At 37.3% G+C, this 19,554-nt stretch overlaps 1 protein-coding gene and 1 non-coding gene across 2 annotated transcripts; one reads left to right on the top strand and one right to left on the bottom strand.

Annotated features, from left to right (window-relative positions):
• Window positions 1–11,526: 11,526 nt before the first annotated feature.
• On the bottom strand, window positions 11,527–19,320 carry LOC128551604 (uncharacterized). The gene is made up of 7 exons (XM_053532498.1): window positions 18,996–19,320; window positions 15,887–16,026; window positions 15,056–15,127; window positions 14,332–14,434; window positions 13,997–14,097; window positions 13,135–13,203; window positions 11,527–11,797 (listed from the first exon to the last, which is right to left on the bottom strand). Exons 1-7 carry the CDS (start codon window positions 19,318–19,320, stop codon window positions 11,624–11,626), a joined length of 984 nt encoding a protein of 327 aa, XP_053388473.1. The 3' UTR covers window positions 11,527–11,623.
• On the top strand, window positions 13,570–13,643 carry Trnac-gca (transfer RNA cysteine (anticodon GCA)). Its single transcript has one exon. It is a non-coding gene; the product is annotated as a tRNA-Cys (tRNA).
• Window positions 19,321–19,554: the final 234 nt, after the last annotated feature.

The following is a 19,554-nucleotide window of genomic DNA, read 5'->3' as shown; positions in this document are numbered from 1 at the left end:
ATCCAATCTTTAAATACACACCGATGTCTTTTTCAAATTCCCTAAAAAATATTTTATTCTATAGCTTAAATATCTTAAAACATAAGACTTTCAATTTTTAAATTTCTATATATTTGGTTTCAGAATATGTATTCAAAAGGAGAATAACTAAAATTTATTACCTCCCTTTAATGTTTACGCCATGAGTTTGCTGATATTAAAACTAGGTTATTTTATTTTTGGTATAATTTTGAGAAGTTTGTGGTAGAGATGTGCATAAGGCCATACCAAATTGATTAATACTTCTTCGGAAAATTTTCAAAAAAAAATGGGAGCGAGCGAGCGAATTTTTTTTTTTTCTTTCTCAATTTTGATTTTTTCACAGGCGGGTAGCTTTTACATGGAGCGAGCGGGTATTTTTTTTTTTTTTTTTTTTTTTTTGCAGTTATGATTATACATGAAGTTAACATTTCTTTAAGAATAACATGGAACTTAAACATTGACAGTGTGACTAAGACAGTAGATAGCTTTTCTGTATGTTTTAAAGACTACATGAATGGTTTTGCAAATAAATTCTTGTTAAAACTCACTGAATCACTTTGTTTTTTATTTTGTATTTATAATTACTGAGGGATGAGTGTCTTATTTTTAATTTTGATTTTTCTACATTAATCTGAAGGCGTGCCCATTTAACGGCAGAGGATGAGGAATATTTAAGACAAAACGGACACCCAAGTGGAATAACATATGTTCTGAAACCCAGTTAGATAGCTTCGACACATGAGCAACTTTGTGCCCCTAGTGAAACTCCAAACGGTAGAGGTGAGGGGAAAGTAATAAATCACTTGACCAATGAGACCAAACGGAGTTGGGCACACAAATGCTTCGACATTGCTCGACTCCATTGGAATAATTTCTTAACAGATAAGGTTACAATGTAGCTTAAGTTTTTGTGGTAGAAGTTCATTTCAGTCAAAAATGATAACAGACGGACAAAAAATGATCCCAATATGGCCACTCTTTAAAAGTGTTATTTGTTGTGCTTTGATTGACCAAGAAATTTTGAGTTGGGAAGGTCTGTTTTTTCAGATTCTTTCTTTCAATCAATTCACAGCCAATTAATATACAAACAGGGAAAATTGGGGTTACAATACGAAAGAAATTATTTTTTATATCTACACAACTTATTTGAAAAGCTAAACATTTTTTAAAAATGAATATTATGCATTTTGATAGAATATCTGACTGCCGTACTAAAGAAGTTACGTTCAAAACGATTTGGGCCCGAGACAATTAATGTGATGGATCAGTCAGGATCTGTGAACATCTACATCTACATTGTACGTCAAACTGTCAACATTGACCATGACTTGACGGTGCGCAATAAAAGACAACAGTTAAGAAATAATAAGAAACATGAAGTAGAATATAATACAGTAAGAAAATAGAAACGGTCAAGGGTGTGTTGCAAAAAGTAAAGTAAGAAGATAAAAGCATGAGAAGTGCCTTCTAATACATCCCATCTGAGTGACCAGTCCGGCTTGCGTGGCGCTACCAGGACCCAAGGTCCCGCCGGTAGTGCTCCCTCGTCATTTGAGGTGTATCAGAAAGGCATACTGATCCCTTAGAATGGCTGGGAAGACAGCTCTCTCTTGAAAGATGCCAAAGAGGGAGCCTCAGCAACACTGGCTGGAAGTCTGTTCCACATCGGGATGGTCCTAGGGAAGAAACTGTATTTGTAGTAGTCGGTTGATGTAGAGTACTGATGGAACTGGTTTTTATGTGCTGCTCTTGTTCTAGAGGTGACAGGTGTAAGATATGTGGAGGCTGGAATACCCACTAGGTCATGCACGATCTTATAAAGCATGATGAGCTGTGCCTTTTCTCTCCTTGTCTGGAGGGACTCCCACTGCAAGTGTTGTAGCATATCTGATACACTGCTGGTATTTCGATAGCGATTGGTGACAAATCGTGCTGCTCTGCGTTGAACCATTTCTACCTTATGGATCAAGTCCTTCTGGTATGGACTCCAGATTGAGCAGCAGTAGTCCAGATGTGAACGGACCATGGCATTGTAGGCACATTTTTTTCAAGAAAACACTGACTTTGGCTCTAGATCTAAAATATCTAACTAAACATCTGATAACAAATGGTTTGAAAACTTTATCTGAACAATATTTCTATGTTTAATCCAAATATTTTCAATTTGAATCCCCGTGGCCGTGCACGTCTTACAAGTCCGGCTTTGTTCTTTTCATTGTATAATTTGAACAATCGTAGAACGTGCACCTACTTCATCACCTACCGGCACATCGGAGGTCATGTGTGGCACTAGCACAGACTCCAGATTTAAAACAAATGATGAACAACACCATAATTCCTGACTTTTTGAGTTTGTGTCATCAGCTACATGTATTACGAACGCATGGATTCCGATCTATATCACTTTGACGCATTAAAACAGCGGTAAAACCTGTTTACCGTTATCATTCCGGACCGCGTAATCAGAAAAAAAATAAATTTCGGCGATTTTTATGAACGTGCGGGCGGGTGATTTTTTTTTTCTTTTTGTCGGGAATGAAATCATTGATGCGGTAGTTCCGACGAACGACAAATCAATTTGGTATGGCCTAAGTAAGCCGACGTGAAGATGGACCGTAGATAAGCGACCCAGATCTTCTCAAATTTTCAGATACACATGTAGATCTACTAGATTTTTTTTTTGGACATTAGGTTTTCCACCATTGGCCGCCATCATCAAGTGATTTGATAACTCGAGATCTCTAGAAGTCAGAATTTTGAACACTTGAACAGAATGGTTTTTTTTTTCAATAAACTCACAGTAAAAACGAAATTGACGCTGGTTTATTTGGGGTCAAAATGAGGTCACCCAGGCCCGGTTCAAGGGCCGGCCGAGTGCCCCGCCCCCCCCCCCCCCCCCCCCCCTGACCCTAACCCCAGTTGGCTGAGAAGTGACCTATACCCATCAAAGAGCACCCTACTATTATGTTTTCTCAAAATTTAACCCCAGAAACGCCCCATAGGCCACCATTTTTACCTGTATTTCAAAATTTTCCAGGAGGAGAGTTACCATCAATAGGGGAGTAAAACTTCCATTACCTTAAAATCTAGACTTAAAAATGTACCAGAGGCCACCATTTTATGCCTATATTTTATGAGGGGAGTACAATGACATCCACTAATAAATGCACCAGAGGACACTATTTCATACCTAAAATCCAGGGGAAGAACCCCCCCCCCCCCCCCACCTCGCCGACATGGGTGAAGGCACCCCTTCATTACCTCGCTATGCGCATAGACTGGTGCCCCCATCCCCCCGTCAAAAATTTCTGGATCTGGGCCTGTCACTTGGGTTCATTGTAAAGTATAGGAAATCCGATCGACCTTTTTTTCTTCATGAAAAAATGGCAGAACCATACATCTAAGAGAATGGTTCCAGAACTAAGGAATAAGGGTGGGGGCACCAGTTACGAACAAAGGCGTCACCTGTGATGTGTATAGAGAAGAAAGGAGCTAGGAAGAGGGGGTTAGACTCTGTCCGTATTCGGGAGAAGAATGGGGTCTCCTCTCTGGAAGTATTTGATATACATACATGTATCAAATGGTGGCCCCTGGCATATTGTATGTGTGTTGTTCTGTACAGTACTGTCACGCTGTGCTGTGCTGTCTGTCTGGTCTGTCTGTCAATCGCCTCAAAACATGGAAGTTTGTCAAAATGTGACACTCAGCAATCTTCATGGTTCATGTCCTCATGTCCTCATGTAGAAATGTATACTCATTCAAGTAATGTTAATTATGTAGCATTAACAACAGTTAATTAGGCCAATAGGTCAAAGTCAAGGTCAGACAACGCCATATATGAAATCAGTATGCAAAACTTTACACATTAGTCAAACTTCATTGCTGTAGTTTTGAAAATAAAATAAGAAAGCACGACAAAGGGTGTTAAGGCGGTTCAAATCTGTATGCAAAACTATGCACAGGATAGGTGTCAGACATAGACATTATTCAAGTAAAATTTTTATCCCAGGGTCGGGCGAAATTTGACCCGAGAACACGTGAACATATATTGTAACACTGAGGCCACAAGAATCTTATTCATTTAGTTTAAACATATTTATTGCATGGATTCCACAAATAACAATGATACAATAACCATATGGTCATATGGTCCATGAACCGTGGTAAATCAGACGATAAACCACGTCAAGGCCTTTGACTCTTTACAAAGAGAAACAACACAAAACAAATTCCCATACCATTTTTATTGAAATTAATAATGTTTCATTCTCCTTAATCATGTACATAAATTATCTGTAACAACGGTCTAAGATGAATAATGTTAAGGAAGTTAATTTATATAAAAAGAAAAAAAATCAATGCGACAAAATCAATATTTCATTATACCTAAAAATGTAAAGGGTGTAAGCACAGTTCGTTCCTATTTGAAAAGTAAATCAGCATAGCAAAAGTATGGAAAGTAAGAAATAATGTAGTTTTCAGTCATATTGAAAGTTTGTATGCAGACGTAGGAACTTGGTTACTGTAAGATTTTCTACTGGAGAAAAAAATCTATGTACTAAGTTCAGAGATTTTGCAGAAATTTTGAAAATAGACAAGCATTTCTTCTTTCATTGCTTCTAGCACAAGCGTTTTACGTCAGATATTGAATTTATTATTTGTACTATGCAAATGCAACTACTATAATATGAAACAAAACAAATAACTTCCAAATATATTGCATCATATGTGTGTTGGAAAGTATGGAATTGGCCTACCCCCCATAAAAGTTAGAGAAAATGCTATTTTCAATTTCAAAATTATGAAATAGGGCAATTTTTCACCGAATGCCGTACATTCATCTCAACTTATCCAACCGCAAAGCCCATAACATGAGCATTGGTAGTCTTTCAGTGAAAGAAAATTCCTGTTGTCATTTATGTCTCAATAAGAGAAACAGCTTTACCAGAACGAACTTTCTTTACACCTTTTACATATCTGTAACCATGTTCTAAGATGTCAATTTATATATAGAAAAAAGAACAAATCAGTGCTACAACGCCAGTTTATTGAATCTGATTTTTCATTATCCCTAATTCTATACATAAATTATCTGTAACGATTACCATGTCCTGGGATCCATGCTGACAATGAAGTGAATTTATGTTAAAAGGTTAAACAAATCAATATGATTACGTCAGTTTGTTTTAAACTTATATTTTATTATCCGTAATAATGTACATATCTTTAATATATTCAAAGATGGATAATTATTATAAGGAAGTCAATTTATGTAAAAGAAAATAATAATAATAAACAAATCAATGTTTCAATGCCAGTTTATTGAAAATACATAATTATCTGTGACCATGTTTTAAGATGAATAATGACAAAGAAAGTCAAATTATGTTAAACAGATGAAACAAATCAGTGTTACAACGGAAGATTGTTTGAACTTATATTTCATTATCCCGAATTATGTACATAAATTATCTATAACAATATTTATCTCTAAGATGAAAAATGACTAGGGGCAAACCATCCCATAGCAAAATAACATTTTTATGACACATTCTATTTATTGACTATGATTAGCTAATATTGTCACTCGGCGAATCTTTTTTTATTTCTACTATAAATGGAAAAAAATCTGAATTTCTGTTCTACTTTTAAATGTTAACTTTGTATCAAAATTAATGAAGCAACAATTTGGTCATATGGTAGAGATTTCGAAAAGGACAAACATTTGCAAGGTGCACATACATTAAGGTAGCCGTTGAGGACCCGTAATGACTCTCGGCAATTTCCGGGTTATTACGTATCATCATTGGCATTCTTCGGGCGCAAATATATCTCTTTCCGTAAAAATCGGAAAATGCCGAAATCGCACGCGGAGGTGACGTAATTTGCCGATTCTTATTCCGGGTTTACGACCTTTACTTCTGTTTGAGTCAGCAGGTACGTAGAACGGCTTTTCCGTCAACATCTTTTTAATATTTGCATTAACTATTTAAAACTTCTTTCACGTCGGTTAACAACCAACTATTTACAGTGATGGCTGTTAGAAATTGCGCAAAAAAAAAAAAAAATATATACATTTATACAATTTTTAAATGAACAAACTTTCCTAGGGCTATCTTCGATATCACGAAAAAAAAACACAAACAAACTGTTTCCCATAAATTGATGCATTGACAATAATAAATACCGTTTCAAAAACGTCTGATGGAAATTCAAAACTAGGTAATATATTTTGAAAACCTCCATTTTGCTTTGTAAAAAGGCGAATGGTATCAATATTTTCTAAAAGTTTCCTTGCAATCTATGCCTATTTGACGATTGTAGGACCCCCAAATGTAAAAATTGTCACATATGTAACAAGAGCGCCGCCATGCGGGGCAATATACGCCCGAAGGCTTACATCATAGGACTGGAGCAAAATTTGAAGAACTTGACTGTTGTAGCCCTAAAGGACTGGAACAACAAAAGGAAAACTTCAAAAAACAAATCCAAGTCCACAAAAAAAAAAAAATCAAAGTCTACAAAAAAATCCTTATCAGGTATAGGTATGTAAAAATACACCTTAAAATTGGAGGTACCATCCATGTTGTACCACAGAAAAGTGGTCTTGGTTTTTCCCTACGGCAAATAATAAAAAAGTTTCAAAATAAGCTATTTATAGTAACATAAAAGGGAAGTAATTCAAAAAAAAAAATTATTGTAAGTACAAAAAAGAGATCTGCCAAATAAAAACAAGACCACTGCAATGCAGAGCAATATACACAAAGCAAAGTCATATATGACCTTTGACCCTTAAGTGTGACCTTGACCTTGAAGCGAGTCATCCGGAACATGCGCTCTGCACATCGTTATAATGTGGTGAACATTTCTGCCAAGTTTCTTTGAAATCCTTCCAGCAGTTCAAGAGTTACAGAGCGGACACGAAACAAACTGACATGACTTTTGACCCCTAAGTGTGACCTTGACCTTGAAGCAAGTCACCCGGAACATGCGCTCTGCACGTCGTCTTGGTGTGGTGAACATTTGTGTCAAGTTTCTTTGAAATCCTTCAAGGGGTTCAAGAGTTACAGAGCGGACACGAAACAAACTGATATGACCTTTGACTCCTAAATGTGACCTTGACCTTGAAGTGAGACATCCAAAACATGCGGTCTGCACATCGTCTCGGTGTGGTGAACATTTGTGTAAAGTTTCCTTGAAATCCTTCAAGGGGTTCAAGAGTTACAGAGCGGACACGAAATTGCTAACGGACAGACGGACAGACGGACGGACGGACAGACAGACGGACGGACAGACGGACACCAGCGTCATAACATAATACGTCCCTTCGGGCGTATAAAAATGGTAACAAATGTAAAATAATTTTACAGTATATGTAAAAACTTTCTACAAATGTAAAACCGAGTTGTTCCAAATGTAAAAACGTTGCTGGTGACATATGTAATAAAAAAGCGTCACAAATGTAGAAACAAAATGTTGGTCACATATGTAAAATCAGTTTCCTACAAATGTAAAACCCAATTTTTGCAGTCACCCTGTAATTTCATCTGTATGAAAAAGCACGCCTTTTCTAAAACAAAAACTATATAGCCGGAGTGGTCTACATAGTGATACGTGTAGTGTGCGCGCGTGTGTTAGTAATGGGCTTGTCCGTTCCTCAGTTTGTATGTTCCTTCTGCATAAAATATAGAAGACAATGCTCCTAGCAGCGAATACAGGTATATTGCTTGGGCGGGGGAAGGTGGTGTGTGTGGGGGGGGGGGGGGGGGGGGGGGGGGGTTATAGATATTTTTTTCGAAAAATAGCACCACAAGGACCATGCTACTTCTTAGGCGTGAAATACAGCTTATGTTTACATTGAGCCTGTGTTAATTATGGATCTGTGTACATCGTTTCCCTTTAGGAAGCACTTGAAAGAAAGCGAGAAGCGATTTTCGCGTCATATTCGTGCACAGTGTATATTAAAGGTATGTATGTCTTTTCAATCATGTGGCAGGCCCTTTACATAATTGAATTTAGTTTTCGTTAGATGTTACGCAGTGATCATGGGCAACTAGAACTTCGTGAGATGTCAAAAATTTAGCTATGCGGACGTCTCCCTTCATTATTCTTTACAGTCATAACATGTATTGTATCACTTAATAGTTGCTATGTATTATAGGCGGACAAAACGTATTTACATTTTTGTCGAGCCCGCTTGCGGTAGCTCATCTTAGTTGTCATAATGGCGGTTCGGTTTCAGTATGGGCACCCATCCGTGCGAGCGTCTGTTCGTCTAATTTGTCCAGGACATAGCTTCTTTGTGTCTTGGAAGATTAAAAAAAAGCAACTGTTCACAATGATGAGTAGGTGTGTCATGCTCAAGAGGCAGGTCAGAGGTCAATATCACACTGAAGGTCAAAAAAGACATTGTCCTGGCTATATCTGTCATATGAGATGGTCAGTTCTGAGCAAGACCCTATTTTTCACAAGTGAAAAAATCGATCTGGGGAATCGGTAAATGACTATTATTCCAACGTGGAGACAGGTACGATATATAGAGCGTGGCGTATGTTCTCCGTGACGATTTGATAAAAGACATTGTAACTGAAACTATTCGTCCTCTACCTCTGATTCATGTGGGGAAGTTGGTAGTTACCTGCGGAGAACAGCTTTGTACTGGTAAAGAATCCAGGAACACTGGTTAGGTTAACTGCTCGCCGTTACATGACTGAAATACTGCTGAAAAACGGCATTAAACACATAACAAACAAGCAAAGGTATAAACGAAATAATTGTGACGCAAACGCCAAGTCTTCATAATTTCCGCACAGTAGATTGAGTTAAAGACATCCGTAAAATGTACATGAAGATCTAATGGGTTGTTGGGTACCAGATTAACATACATTTGCTGTAAGGTACAATTGACAACAACCTGTATGATATAGTGAGGAAAATCTATTGAAAGACAGTGGAAATAAGACATTATTATGTTGGTATACAAAGCAATTGCCATCGTATTTTGACAATCCTCATATACATTTTCCGGATGTCTTTAAAGACCTGGGCCGTATTCACCAACAAATCTTAGATTTGACTTAGTCGTGGACTTAGGACCCGACTTAACCGAGTTTCTGTCCTTGCATGTTCATCAAATAAAAATAGACATATCTTAGGCAGTCTTGACTTAGTTTTGACTTATGTCAAATGTATGACAAATAACGGATTTTCGCTTTTAAACAATCAGCGGCACGGTGCCTGTCATTTCACGCCAAAGTCTCTTAACTTCGTAGTGATGCACATTTTTAAAATCTTTTCTTGACATATAAGAGGTACCATTTTGACCTTCATGCCCTAAGTGTGATATTTACCTTTGACCTGCCTCTTGCGCACGACACACTTATTCATCATTGTAAACATCTGTACCAAGTTATTTTGAAATATTCCAAGACAGAAAGAAGTTATGTCCCGGAAAAGTCAGACGGACAGACGCATGCACGGGTGGATGCCCATACTGACACCGAACTGTCATTATGACAACTAAATCGAGCTACCGCAAGCGGGCTCGACAAAAATGTAAATACGTTTTGTTCGCCTATAATATATAGCAACTATTAAGTGATACAAATCGTTCGTACATGTACTGACTGTAAAGTATAATGAAGGGGGACGTCCACATAGTTAACTTTTGACGTCTCGCGAAGTTCTAGTTGCCCATGGTCATTGCGTAACATCTAACGAAACAATAAATTCATAATTATGCAAAGGGCTTACCACATGATTGAAAAGACATACATACCTTAAATATACACTTTCTAACTGCATGTGCACGAATATGACGCGAAAATTGCTTTTCGCATCATTTCTAGTGCTTCCTAAAGGTAAACGAGGTACACAGATCCGTAACAAACAGAGTCAATGTAAACATAAGCTGTATTTCACGCCTAAGAAGTAGCATGATCTTTGTGGAGTTGTTTTCCGAAAAAAAAAAACATCTATTACCACCTCCCTCCCTTTCCCCCGCCCAAGCAATTTACCTATTTCCGCCGCTAGGAGCATTGTCTTCTATAGTTTATGCAGAAAGAACATACAAACTGAGGGACAGACAAGCTCATTACTAACACACGCGCGCACACTACACGTATCACTATGTAGACCACTCCGGCTATATAGTTTTTGTTTTAGAAAATAAAAAGCGTACTTTTTCATACAGAAGAAATCACAAGGTGACTGCAAAAATTGGGTTTTACATTTGCAGGAAACTGATTTTACATATGTGACCAACATTTTGTTTTTACATTTGTGACGCTTTTTTATTACATATGTCACCAGCAACATTTTTACATTTGGAACAACTCGGTTTTACATTTGTAGAAAGTTTTTACATATACGGTAAAATTATTTTACATTTGTTACCATTTTTACATATGTGACAATTTTTACATTTGGGGGTCCTACAGACGATGCCTGAGCGAAATGAATATTTATCATTTTGAAGCCTAAATCTAAGTTCCAGACTTAAAAAGACGATGAATAATCCTTTAATTCTAAATGTTTCATCATACAGCTCGAAGTTTAAATCATTAATCCGTAATAATAATCGGTACTTCCGTTCATTTACGTATCCTCCGAAAATAAGTCACGTGAACGCCCGAAGAATGTCGAACGAGAACACGTAACCGAATGTGATCACGTGTCCATGGCCTTAAGGAAATCTAGTGTTGGTAAAAGCAAATTTACTATGACCTGGTCAATTATTGCTTAAGATATTAACAAATTCAAGAAATATTTAAGGCAAAATTATTAAGAAAAATGATGTAATAAAATTGATGCCTATTAGAGTGTGCTCAAAGTTTTAATATTCAAGGTAAACTGCTGCTAATTATCATATATCAGTTTTGCTGAACTGTGTATTAAATGAAAGCATCGTGTGCAAGATCAGCTGCCCTTAAGATACGTCCAACCTTACTTTCAACAAAAACATCACTTAGAAAGGTGCAATATACAATATAACAAGAGCACCGCCTACGGGTGACATCGGTCGTCTGCCAGTGCTGGACAGTATGTAAGAAATGAGTTACAGTTCAGAAATTCTAAGTACAAAAAGGACCGTAATTCTGACACAATGCATTTTGGAGTTGTAGTTCTTGGCCTACAGAGTCACCTAATGATGATGAACAAGTGTGTAAAGTTTCAAAGCTGTAGCTCTTATAGATTTTGAGAAAAGAAAGACCTAAACAAAATGCTTAATCAACGCCGACGCCGACGATCATGTGAGGACAATACCTCGTAGACTTTTTTCTCAAAAATCAGACAGGCTAAAAAGGACTTTTTTTACCTTTGAATACTTCTTTTATATAAGAATAAAAATCAACCAGGATCAGCTGATTCTAAGGATGCGGCCTTAAAGTCATTGGTTTTAGCTATATCGATATTTCATATCTTTAAGATATAAACGTATACATTCAAAACAATTCAAAACGGTAAAAAGAAGAGAAAGGGTCAACAGAAAATTTCTTAATTCAATTTGTTAGAATGTAAGATTAAAAAAAAGATGTAAATGAAAACCTATCCCTAATTTGCCATTCATTTTTTATAATCAATGCTTTAACTAAACACCAAATTATCCAACAATAATCCCTTGGTTGTTGCTGTTGTGACTCGTGCAGTTCCTGTTGCAATAGTCGTCTTGGCAACATGCCTTGCACAGCGGAACCGACCTCTGTATTACTGCACCCTGATCGTCGAAGGACGCGTCTGTATAATCAGCGGGTGATCCAGTCCACAATGCGCATTCCTAATATATTCAAAATACCATTATGTAGCGACTAATATATTCAAGATGGCATTACATAACGATTTAAACATTCAAGAATCCATTATATAGCGATTAATACATTCAATTAAGCCATTATATAGCAATGGATAGATTCAAGATGGAATTACATAGAGGATAATTGTTGGTTTCGGTGTAATATCACGTTATAATTTCACCGAGTGGGCACCAAATGTGATATTTTCACGAGTGGCGCAGCCACGAGTGAAAATAACAACTTTTGGTGTTCACGAGTGAAATTACCGTGATATTACATCGATACCAACAATTTTTCTGTTTATTTTATGTCTAAAACTCTACTTTTGTTGTGTTTATTTCAATAAAATGTCGAAATTTGCGGGAAATTTTATCAGGAAGCATCGCAAAGATGACGTCATTTTAACGACGTCATCGTCATATTGTTTCCGGCTTTCAGTACGCTCGGTAAACTTTTTGACGTTAATCCGGGTATCAGATTTGATAATTTTCACTGAGTGGCCAGTGAGTTTATCAGGATATAATTCACCGTTATATTTCGATAAACCACCGAAAAACATAAAATAAATGTAAGTTACCATTATGTACAGACTAATACAGTTCACAATGCCATCATATGGTGACTAATACTATTTATTGATTAAAGATGCCATTATACAGCAACGATAACTGATATTTTGCGTAAACATTAATTTTTTCATAGGGGAGAAATATACTTGTCATTACTATGTTCACCTTGAAGAGATAGTGATTAACAAATTAAACACTAGGAATAAGTCCACTATTTTCCGTTGGTCAAACAACTAGGTTTGATTATGTTAACAAAACTGACATAAAATTGCAGTCCTAACTTGGAAACAAGAGGACCATCATGGCCCTATATCGCTCACAGAGTTGATCTGGCCTACTGACCGCCCATGACCCAGTTTCGAATTTGACCTAGAGATCTTCAAGAGAAATATTCTGACCAAGACTCATAAAGATTGGGTCACAACTGCGACCTCTGGAATGTTCACAAGCTTTTCCTTTGATCTGACCAGGTGACATTGTTTTTGACCCTACATGACCCAGTTTCAAATTTGACCTAGAAATCATCAAAACTAACATTCTGACCAAGTTTCATAAAGATTGGGTCACAAATGTGGCCCTTAGAATGTTCACAAGGCAAATGTCGACGGACGACGGACCACGCACGTCAGACGACGGACGACGGACAATGACCGGTCACAATAGCTCACATTGAGCACTTCGTGCTCTGATGAGCTAAAACAAGTAGAGCTGCGATTTAAATAGTTACTGAAGATATATCTATTGTAACTTACACGTTTAGATTTGCAACCGAGGTGAAATATGGAGTTAGCTCCCCATGGCAGTTCTTCAATATGGCATAGCTAAAAGTATTTAAAAAGATATTATTAAAAATGTTAAAGCGACGTCCTATTGATTTTATGTTCAAGAAATAGATATCAAAATACATTCAACCCATTACTAGTACATTTTTTATTGAAAGTCAGCTGAGGTAACAAAAAAGTGGCTATTTAAGGCAAGTGGTTGCTTAAAATAGTTTGAAATTAGAACATAATGTCAAAATGGGAAGTAAGCGTACTGGCTATTTAAAACAAGTGGACTGCTAAAACAAGCGGTCGGAATTATCTTTAAATGTGACTGTATTTATCTATCGTCTCTGATAATTCAACAATAAATAATAAATGTAGCAGTGTGTATATAATGTATATAATTAGCCTATGATATCGATTGTCCGATTAGCTCAGTTGGTAGAGCATCTGACTTGCAAAGCAGAAGGTTGCAGGTTCGAGTCCTGTATCGGGCTGCACATTTTTCCGCTCCTATTACATTGGTGCCGTGAGTGTGGTGGCTAGCCTTGGAATCCTAGAGCTAGGATGAAGCAACGGCTGGGTTAGTCAAAAGAATCTGAGTTTGTCTTTGAAAAAAGAAGGGAGGAATGTAGCAGTGTGTATATAATGTATATATGATACGATTGTCCGATTAGCTCAGTTGGTAGAGCATCTGACTTGCAAGCAGAAGGTCGCAAGTTCGAGTCCTATATCGGGCTGCACATTTTCCCGCTCCTATTACATAAATATTATGATTGGTAGGACACTTTTTGTTTTTACTATTCATCATAATTTATTTTTCAGATTGCGTGACTTAAACATTTAGTACCTCATCAAGACCACATATTGTGACTTTATCGCACGCTTTTGGATCGCTTGCAAAGCTGCAGTCAAGACAAATTGGACCACGCGACTCTTTCATCGGGAAACCTAAAAAAATAAAGTTCATTTATTGCCTATTGTCTTTTTGTATACCAAATTTTTCAGATAGAATGAATAGAAAATATCTCACAGTGTAGACCCGGGTGCATTATTTAAGTTCTCTTATTATTTTTCGGTCACTTTCCGCCACATACTTTCAATAAAATAGAAGTTATAGTTACGATGACGAGCGGAAACAAAAGACAAAAGTGTAAAAAATAACTTCCTGGGTAATTCACCAACCATTATCTCCGCACCCGTGCGAGTTGCAGAAGCTTCTATCGCAACATTGCAAACACATGTCATTTGATGTTCGTCCGTTCGTCTGATTGTGTTGGGTGCATACCTTTGTACAATTCGATGAAAGCAACTTAATAATATCTACAATATATGAGCCGCACTATGAGAAAACCAACATAGTACGTTTGCGACCAGCGTGGATCCATCCGCGCAGTCAGTTCAGGATCCATGCTGTTCGCTTTCAAAGCATATTGGAATTGGAGAAATTGTTAGCGAACAGCATGGATCCTGACCAAACTGCGCGGACACACTATGTTGGTTTTCTCATGGCGCGGTTCACCTGTCAAATTTAATTGCCGTTCTTTTGATTTCTCTTTACTAAAATAAAACAGTTTTATAAATTGTGAGTTTGCCTGCTTTTAACAATTACGGGAAAAATACACTTCGTTTGCCAAAATATTTGCATAAGAAAAGATTTCTTAAAAATCAAAATGATGCTACTACCATCCTCGGGAAAGGATGCATGGTTCATATCTGGATCTTGCAGAATAATAACTGCACTTCAAGGTAGACATTTAAAATGTGTTACTTAAGAGATGAGACGGATGTTTCTTTTTGTTCTTACCGAAAACGTCGATTTGTTTAATTCTGGTCATTTCCAGAAGCGGCGTAAAATATAATATATCTCTATCTGATTTAAAATGAATATTGAAGTAATTAGATGTACCTGCATGTCTGTGCAGCCCGACGCGTAGTGAATATGACCATGTGGACCATTTGTCCGCTGGAGATAGCACATCTGGAGAGAATTAAATGTTGTAGTACAATCAAATAGGCAGCAAAACGCCGGACAGCAGTATTACACAGAGCAAAAAGCGAACATATAGGCAACAAAATACCGGGCGACAGAACAAGTAGGGAGCAAAAAAAACAACATTTTTACACCGAACAATTACGCATCAAAGAGCCGAGCAAATATTTTACACAGACAGAAATACAATAAGTCCGAGCAACAATCTTATAGATTATAAATAGGCAGTATAAAGGCCGAGCAAATTCTTATACAGAATATGTAGACAGCAAAAGGCCGACAAAACAAACAGGCAGAAGAAGTACACGGTAAGAAAAGATAGTAAAGGTGTCGCGAATGTTTTGGAATTACATAGAAACAGTATAAAATATGTCAGTAAGTTTTAACAAAGGGCTGTTTTTTTAATAAAAAAAGTTTTGCCAAATCTTGAAAAAAACTTCATTTTAAATACATATGTATATAATTGAGCCGTGCCATGAGAAAACCAACATAGTGGGTTTGCGACCAGCATGGATCCAGACCAGCTGCGCATCCGCGCAGTCCGGTCAGGATCCATGTTGTTCGCTTTCAAAGTCTATTGCAATTAGAGAGCGCAGGCTGGTCTGGATCCATGCTGGTCGCAAACCCACTATGTTGGTTTTCTCATTGCACGGCTCATATTATATATAGAGTTGTGTTATAAGTGTCTCACTTTTATTTATAAACATCCTAAAGATAAAAGAATTCAGTAATTGTTGATTGTTATACCTGGTTTATTCCGCACGTTTTTATAATGTCACAGTATGACAATGCTGTTGTATAGTCACAGTCAAAGCAGACCAAGTCATCAGGATGTAACACTGAAATGTCATTGTTTTGACCATTTTTCCTTATACAGTCAAACTTGTCTGCAAAGACAACACGTAGGAAATGAAAAGGATCTTTGTTGAAAGGTGTACGTTCTCATAATTCTTCACTTTTTTGTGGTTAAACGGGAAGAGCAAATAGCATTTAAATGAATGTTTTATTATTTATCCTTAAGACAAAACGTAGCAAAGCTGTATTAAGAATACAAAAAAGTGGAAAAAAAACAACAAACAAACAAAACAATAGAAACAGTTACAAACTGTGTTCACAACTGTCGCCGGTTAATCCAGAAAGGCACACACATGTTCCATCTCTGGTGCATGATCCGCCATTTTGACATGTACGCCCTACAAGGCAGTATTGAATATAATAATGCTACATAGTTCTTATCATCGACATGAGTTTGTCATGTCAATTTGATATTAATCAAAATGCTCATATAGTTTAATGTATTAAAAGTCGATACCAAAAAATGATACTGTAAGCTTCGATTTAAGCCTGAGCGTGCAACAATTTGAAAATAGAGGATCCACCTATGTTAGATTAAGATTTACGGAATCCTGTTGGGGTCATTTATAATGTCGCTGTCGCGTTTGTGGGGTCGACACACGACAACGAGAAGTGACATAGCGACATTACGAAGTGACACCCGACAATCGCAAACGACGGCGACAGTCCCAAATGCCAGTGCCGCGATATCCACTTTGAAATGTCACCTTTCAAAAGCACGATATATTGCGATGTCACTTCGCGTTGTCGAGCGTCATATCGCATTGTCGCTATGTCACTTAGTAATGTCGCGATATCACTTCGCGTTGTCGTGTGTCGGCCCTGCAAACGCGACGGCAACGTTATCAAACGACATGCGATAATCACAAACGACGCTCGACCACGCGAAGCGACATTTTCCAAATGTCGTATTGTATATCGCGTGTCGCGGGTTTGGGTGAGGGTCGACGCGCGACAATTCCAAACGATACACGACACGCGAAGTGACACTCGACAATACGAAGCGACATTTTCACGAAAACTGATACATTTTGAGACGGTCCTCCGACGAAACCGTCGGCGGTAAAATTATACAAGTTACATATCCTTTTAGACAAGTTACATATCCGTTTAGACAATGTTTGAATTTAATTTATAAATGTTATTTCATTAAAATATTTTGTGTTTGGAACATTCTACAATTATCTGAAGTTAATGAAAAACACGGACATTTTCCGTACGGAAAAGTACGGAAATACAGCTTTTATCTTTAATTACGTACAGACGGACGAACAGATGTTGTCTTTTTTTTTGTTACAAACATTCAGATTTTGTCATTTTCTATCAAAACAAGTTTTTATTTGCAGTCATTTACCCAAAATTAATATTTTATAAGCACTTTTTACTTATTTTACTGCTAATATTTTAAGCCAAAAATGGCAAAGTTCAGCAAATGTTCCCGACGGCGTGCCCGTCGAGGAAGACCATTGTTTTTAATATTCGATAAGGCAATACTACTTATTAAAAGAAATTTCACTTTGATACCTTACTTTTAACGCTTTTAATAATAAAATGAAATTGATGAATTGTTCGAAAAAATGCGACCAAGATTAGCCGGTATTTATTCAAGTGAACACCGGTCGACGCATGACAATGCGATACGACATTATGAAAATGTCGCTTCGTATTGTCGAGTGTCACTTCGCGTATGTATCGTTTAGAATTGTCGCGCGTCGACCCTCACCCAAACCCGCGACACGCGACATACGATACGACATTTGGAAAATGTCGCTTCGCGTTGTCGAGCGTCGTTTGTGATTATCGCATGTCGTTTGATTATGTCGCCGTCGCGTTTGCAGGGTCGACACACGACAACGCGAAGTGACATCGCGACATTACGAAGTGACATAGCGACAATGCGATATGACGCTCGACAACGCGAAGTGACATCGCAATATATCGTGCTTTTGAAAGGCGACATTTCAAAGTGGATATCACGACATTGTCGTTTGGGGTTGTCGCCGTTGTTTTCGATTGTCGGGTGTCACTTCGTAATGCCGCTATGTCACTTCTCGTTGTCGTATGTCGACCCACAAACGCGACGGCGACATTATAAATGGCCCAACAGGATTCCATAAAGATCGCCCTTTGAACCCACTAATGTTTGTCCTTTGTTCTTGATCTAGATTTGTTAATCATAGACTTACGATGTAAATCTATCTTAACATATTATATATTTTTACATGAATCTTTAGTCCATAGTTTATGAAATTGACCGACCAATCATCGTAGTTGTTCAGGGCTAAAATTAAAAATTAAGAAATTAGTTCTGATCTCACGTAATGAAACATTTATAAAATACCCAGTCGGTCGATAGTCAAAACTACTATCTGGCAAATAGTTTCGACAACTAACCGATAGATTCAATAAATGTACAGAAAATATGATATTACGATTTTCAACAGAGAAGGAGAACCCCAAGCTGTGTCCAAATCCGTTTGAATCTTTCAAACCATAAAGTAAAGACGTGAATTTTACGTGCAACAACTGGTGCCGAAGTATATGCACGCCCGGTTGAATTTCTAGTGTCAAAACTCTGAAATTGAAATACTGACATGTACCTATATAAAAATAAGTTTTTTCATTTTTAAATACCGTCATACTGACTTAAAAATTCAAAATTTACCAGGCAGATGATGTTTAAGAAGATATAATACAAAGAATATAAAATTATTGTATTAAAATTCACTTTAACAGAAAAGATTTACGTATGGTTGTCGAAAGGCGAACTTGGAGTCCACTTCCCAACAAACGGTAGGCGTGATACATTTTTACCACTAAGCAGAAGTCCGTCCAAATCGCCCCGCGCTATTGTTATTGCCAGCCGGTATGTGAATCCATTTTCAGAAAACGGTGTCGAGAAAACGTAGTCATTGCTGAAGTGGGTTACTGCCGGCACAGTCGTCATAAAGGCATCGCCATGATCACCATATTCAGCAAATCCATACTGCACTACATTTACTGGTTGATTTGACTGGATAATCGTTGGTTTCCATCAATAACTCTTTCATGCCCTTAAATGTTATATTCCTATGCACAGTACTGTTGTAATATTCTATATTCACAGTCGTGTTTAGTGTTCTAGGATATATTCGAATAGAGTAACCGGTTTTCGGTTTTAAAGGAGGAACAATGAAATTCTTCCCCCAAAATGTAACCGGTATTGGTGAGTTGTACATCGAATCGCAAGCTCGTCTATCCCGGTTTGGGACGAATGTGCACATACTTCCGACAACAACGTTAACTGGTTTACTGCTCGTTACAGTAGCTAGTTGTGGATCTTCCATGGTTTTTAAGGTGTAACTTTCAAATCTTGAAATGGTTTCATGAATAGTTGACTTTGAGTGGTAGTTGCTTACATTAATTTGTGTATCGTTGTTAAGGCTTGTTATGAGTAAGTAGTTGTACTCTCCACTGTATAAACGAAATTGTAGTGTATAGTTTTTTAGCGCATATTTTCTCAAAAATGTGGAAAACATGTGAAACCTCTTCATGTCTTAAAAGAGTGCATACAAAATATT

Source organism: Mercenaria mercenaria, unplaced genomic scaffold (assembly GCF_021730395.1).
Source record: "Mercenaria mercenaria strain notata unplaced genomic scaffold, MADL_Memer_1 contig_1295, whole genome shotgun sequence".
NCBI lineage: Eukaryota > Metazoa > Mollusca > Bivalvia > Venerida > Veneridae > Mercenaria > Mercenaria mercenaria.
The sequence above is the reverse complement of the archived record's forward strand: the minus strand, read 5'-3'. Positions and strand labels throughout refer to the sequence as shown.

Excerpts from the sequence above, each read along its gene's own strand:
- LOC128551604 (XM_053532498.1), bottom strand. The coding sequence starts at position 19,320 with ATGGAAGATCCACAACTAGCTACTGTAACGAGCAGTAAACCAGTTAAC. Across the intron at positions 13,204-13,996 it reads CAATATGTGGTCTTGATGAG|CTATGCCATATTGAAGAACT; the intron begins GTACTAAATGTT and ends AAATACTTTTAG. Across the intron at positions 11,798-13,134 it reads TCGGTTGCAAATCTAAACGT|GAATGCGCATTGTGGACTGG; the intron begins GTAAGTTACAAT and ends TGAATATATTAG.